This window comes from Colossoma macropomum, unplaced genomic scaffold, assembly GCF_904425465.1.
Source record: "Colossoma macropomum unplaced genomic scaffold, Colossoma_macropomum, whole genome shotgun sequence".
Taxonomy (NCBI): Eukaryota; Metazoa; Chordata; class Actinopteri; order Characiformes; family Serrasalmidae; genus Colossoma; species Colossoma macropomum.
In genome coordinates, this window is record NW_023494807.1 from 34,050,253 (window position 1) to 34,054,718 (window position 4,466).

The 4,466-nt window shown below is 38.8% G+C and overlaps 1 protein-coding gene across 2 annotated transcripts in view; it reads left to right on the top strand.

Annotated features, from left to right (window-relative positions):
• LOC118796966 (integral membrane protein 2C-like) overlaps window positions 1–3,788 on the top strand; it is a 9,774-nt gene extending 5,986 nt beyond the window's left edge. For both annotated transcript variants that reach the window (XM_036556136.1, XM_036556137.1), the window contains exons 5-6: window positions 5–155; window positions 1,619–3,788. In XM_036556136.1, coding sequence (XP_036412029.1) covers window positions 5–155; window positions 1,619–1,710 — 243 coding nt within the window. In that variant the 3' untranslated portion in view covers window positions 1,711–3,788. The remainder of the gene's footprint in view (window positions 1–4; window positions 156–1,618) is intronic.
• The last annotated feature ends 678 nt before the right edge of the window (window positions 3,789–4,466 follow it).

The following is a 4,466-nucleotide window of genomic DNA, read 5'->3' on the forward strand; positions in this document are numbered from 1 at the left end:
GTAGAGGGGTGTGTATCTCCCTCAGACGTATGTAATTCAGGAGGAGATGGTGGTGACTGGCTTAGTGTCCGACACTCAGCAGCTCGGTGTGTTTATCCACAGACTGTGTGACGGCAAAGACACATTTCACCTAAAACGCAGGATCACTCGCCGCCGTGAGTTACACTGGCAGTTACACTGACAGTTATAGTTACTCAAACCTTTACACTTACAGTTACAGCTACAATGACAGTTACCCTGAGTTACACGACAGTTACAGTTACACTGACAGTTACAGTTACTCATAATGTTACACTGACAGTTACAGCTACACTGAGTTACACATAGTTACAGTTACACTTAGTTACACATACACTTAGTTACTTATACAGTCACATTTAGTTACACATACAGTTACAGTTACACTGACAGTTACAGTTACTCATAATGTTACACTGACAGTTACAGCTACACTGAGTTACACATAGTTACAGTCACATTTAGTTACACATACAGTTACAGTTACACTGACAGTTACAGTTACACTGACAGCTACACTGAGTTACACATAGTTACAGTTACACTTACAGTTACTCATACACTTAGTTACTCCTACAGTTACGCTTACAATTACAGTTACTTATACAGTTACATTCACAGTTACCCATATAGTTAGACTTACAGTTACTCTTACAGTTACACTTAAAGTTACTTATATGTTTACAGTTACACTCAGTAACACATGCTTACAGTTACTTATACAGTTACACTTACAGTTACTCATACATTTACATGTACAGTTAAACTTAGTTACACATACATTTACAGTTTCTCATACAGTTATAGTTACACTTACAGTAACACTTATGGTTATCCACACAGTTACACTTACAGTTACACATACACTTACAGTTACTCATAGTTACCCATACAGTTACACTTACAATTACACTTACAGTTATACTTAGTTTCCCATACAGTTACATTTAGTTACAGTTACGCATGCAGTTACACTTAAACTTAATACTCACCCTTTGAGTTACCCTACACAGTGCCGCTTAATAGCACACTGTTACAGTTGCAGTTAGTTACAGTTGCAGTTATGCGTGCATTTGCACTTACAGTTACATTTACAGTTACAGTTACTCATACAGTTACACCTAGACTTGCCTTTAAAGTTACATTTATCGTCAGACAGTTAGCCATACAGTTAAACTTAAACTTGCCTCTACAGTTACAATTACAGTTGCAGTTGCACTTACACCTACATTTACAGTCACACCTATGTTTACAGCCACACTTACAGTTATGATTACACTTCCTTCTTAGCCCCAAAAGTTACATTTACAGTTACTTATTTACAGTCACAATTACTTTTATTACATTGCAGTCACAGTAAATTGACTCCCATTTACAGCTACAGTAAAAGTATAGTTACGTTTAAGGAATGTTTATGATTAAATTACAATTACAGTTAATTTACAGATATAGTTCATTCACAGTTACAATTACTTTAATATCACAATTAATTTACAGTTACTTTGAAGTAACTTATTGGAGAAACCTTCTAAATTGATGTGAAATCTTTAATGCGGTGCAGGACTAATCATTTTCTTATTTGTTTGTTTGTTTTTTTCAGGTATTTTCAGGCGTGATGTGCAGAGCTGTCGTTCTATTCGACACTTTGAGAACACGTTTGTGGTGGAAACTCTGATCTGTGAGAGCGTCTAGGCCTCCTCTCTGAGTTCTGTAGCATTTCTACATCTCTCTCTCTTTCTCTCTCTTTCTCTCTTTCTCTCGCTCCATTCATCGCCTGTTCATTTATTTACCTGCAATAATTAGAGGTGTTTGTGAACAGAAGCTCTTCCAGAAGATTCCTCAGTAGCACTGCAGAGGGAGTCTGATGTAATCGTGCATGTGTTTGTGTCGGTGCTGTTGGTGTGTTTTAGTGAACGTTCTTACCTACCCGCTGTCCGACTCACTGTCCGATTCACTGTCCAATTCGCTGTCCGACTTGCTGTCCAACTCACTGTCCGACTCACTGTCTGACTCACTGTCCGACTCACCGTCTGACTCACTGTCTGACTCACTGTCCGACTCTGACTCGTTTACACCCGCTCGGTTACTGTGAGCCGTATCTGGATTGTAACCTGATCACATTTAATCACATTTATTTACACCTGACAGTGAAACACATCTCTAGTTACTGAGATTGAAATCTGATTGATTTGTAGCACTTAATATGCCAATCACTCATGTTGTCCCCCATGTTTTGGCTTTATTCAAAAGAAAATCACAGTTTTGGTGGTACTAACAGGCCCTTTTCACATTTTTGTGTTTTTCCTGCTGGCAGTTCTCAGTGCAGATTAACGCTGTAGCTGCTAAAGCATCAGTAACGGCGATGGTGCGTTAGCGTGTACAGATTAAGTGCTCGAGTTTATAACAGAAACAGCTTCAGTTTCGGCTTCTCAGCTGGTGACGAGCAGAGGAGAACTGAGTTTGTGCTTTTGGTGATTTTTTTTTGTGATTTTCGGTGCTGCTGACGAACGTTACACTGATGGCAGTTTAAAGTCGGTTCTGTTTCCAGCCGCTTTCAGTGGAACAGTTTTCACTCCCTTTTAAAGTTTTTAATAGCGCGAGCTCAGCAGGAGCAGACGTTTCTTATCACGCTCTGACTGATGGAATTCCTCCACGAAGAATTTATATCCTTTATTCAGCTTAGACTCGCACACTGTTGTGTGTTTGGTTCTCCAGCTGTTCTAACAGATCCTCCAGTTTCAGCCTTTGTACCTGTGACAACGATGACGTGACCCACCTTTCCATGGAGAGCTGAAGTGATACGAACGGCAGCACTTCTGAGGTTAACAATCGCCTGAAGAAAATAGTGGAATTTGTTGGACTCAGCACTTCCGCTCTTGTGAAAAGGGCCTGTTTACTCACCTCAAATCGTGAGCATTAAAACGCAATGCACTGCGTAATGTACTGACGGTGAATAACGATGAGGTGAAGTTCAGATTAACCAAACTGGAGCTTTCATTTTTACGAGTTTGAGACACTGAAGAATGAATTAAACTCAGAGGAGAAACTCACGGCTGAACTGAAGGAATGATGATTCTGTTATTAGAGGTGGTCCAGTGGGTGGAGCCTCCTCATATGCAGAACAGGGAGAGGAGTCACGGTGCTGGGAGGGGTTTGGTGGGGAGATAGATGTGTGTACCCTTGAAGAACGTCTGGATAAACTGCGTCTCCTGAAGTGGCTGGAGTTTTAATCTGGTTTAAATGGTGTGTTCACACCTGCATTTTTAATGTGGAAAATCTTTATAATCCAGATACTCAAAATGCACGAAACGTCCAGGTGTAAACGAGCTCTGAGTGAAACTCTGCACTGATGTGTTTTTCTCTTGTAGCTGTTTATTATTCGATCTTCACAGTCCTGGAACCCCAAACGTTCAGAAATGGAGTAAAAATATTACTGCTGGTTTCTGCTGTAAAAACAGAAATATTGTTATCATATAAAAGAAATTTTATTATGTAAAATCCATATGAAATTAATGTTCAGTAACACTTTACTGTTGGGATCTGTAGGAACCTACATAAGCTGGTCATGACAGCTGACATAACCCTACATACATGTTTGTAAACGCATATTCCAACAAGCACCAATCGCTATAAAGGTTACGTTTGCCAGTTTGGATTAAAGTTAATTAAAACAGCCTTTATTACAAATGATGCATAAAGGAATAAACATTTGTAAACGTTCAGGTAGGTTTGCCAGTTATCATGACCAGCTTATGTAGGTGTCATTTGCACTCAAGGGTTCTTTAGTAAAGAAAAAGATTCTATATAGAACCATGAACACTCAAAGAACCACTTGCATGCTTAAATGGTTCTTCAGACTGATAGAGAATGTGTTGTATATGGTTCTGTATAGCATCAAAAAGGGTTCTGCTATGGTTATAATGTCATGCTTGTAACAATAGAAGAACTCTTTTTGGTGCTATGTTGAACCCTTTTCAGAAAAGTTCTACATAGAACCATTTAAACATTCTCCATTAATCTAAGGAACCATTAAACCATGCAAAGTGTTCTTTGAGTGTTCATGGTTCTATCAAGAACCATTTTCTTTACTAAAAGAACCCTTGAAGAACCACCTTTTTTAGGCGTGTACCCTTATGAACAGAACCCTACAGTAACGTGTTACTGAATTTTTTATGGGCGTCTTTGTTGTGACAGTTTGGTTAAATCCTGCTGTTCTTGGTGATTCTGATAAAATCACCAAGCGAGACTGTTTTAGTGAGATTTGTCTCCTTGTCATTTTTGTTTTTGTATTTATTTTTCATTTTAATGTTCTTTTTGCTGTTATGAATGTAGATTACACTCACCTGCTGATGGCGGCTGAGTGACGTCACAGATCATAAAATGTCTAGTTTCTCTAAAACAGCACCAGCACAAACAAACAGAAACTTTCTTATTCCCTTTCTGATCAT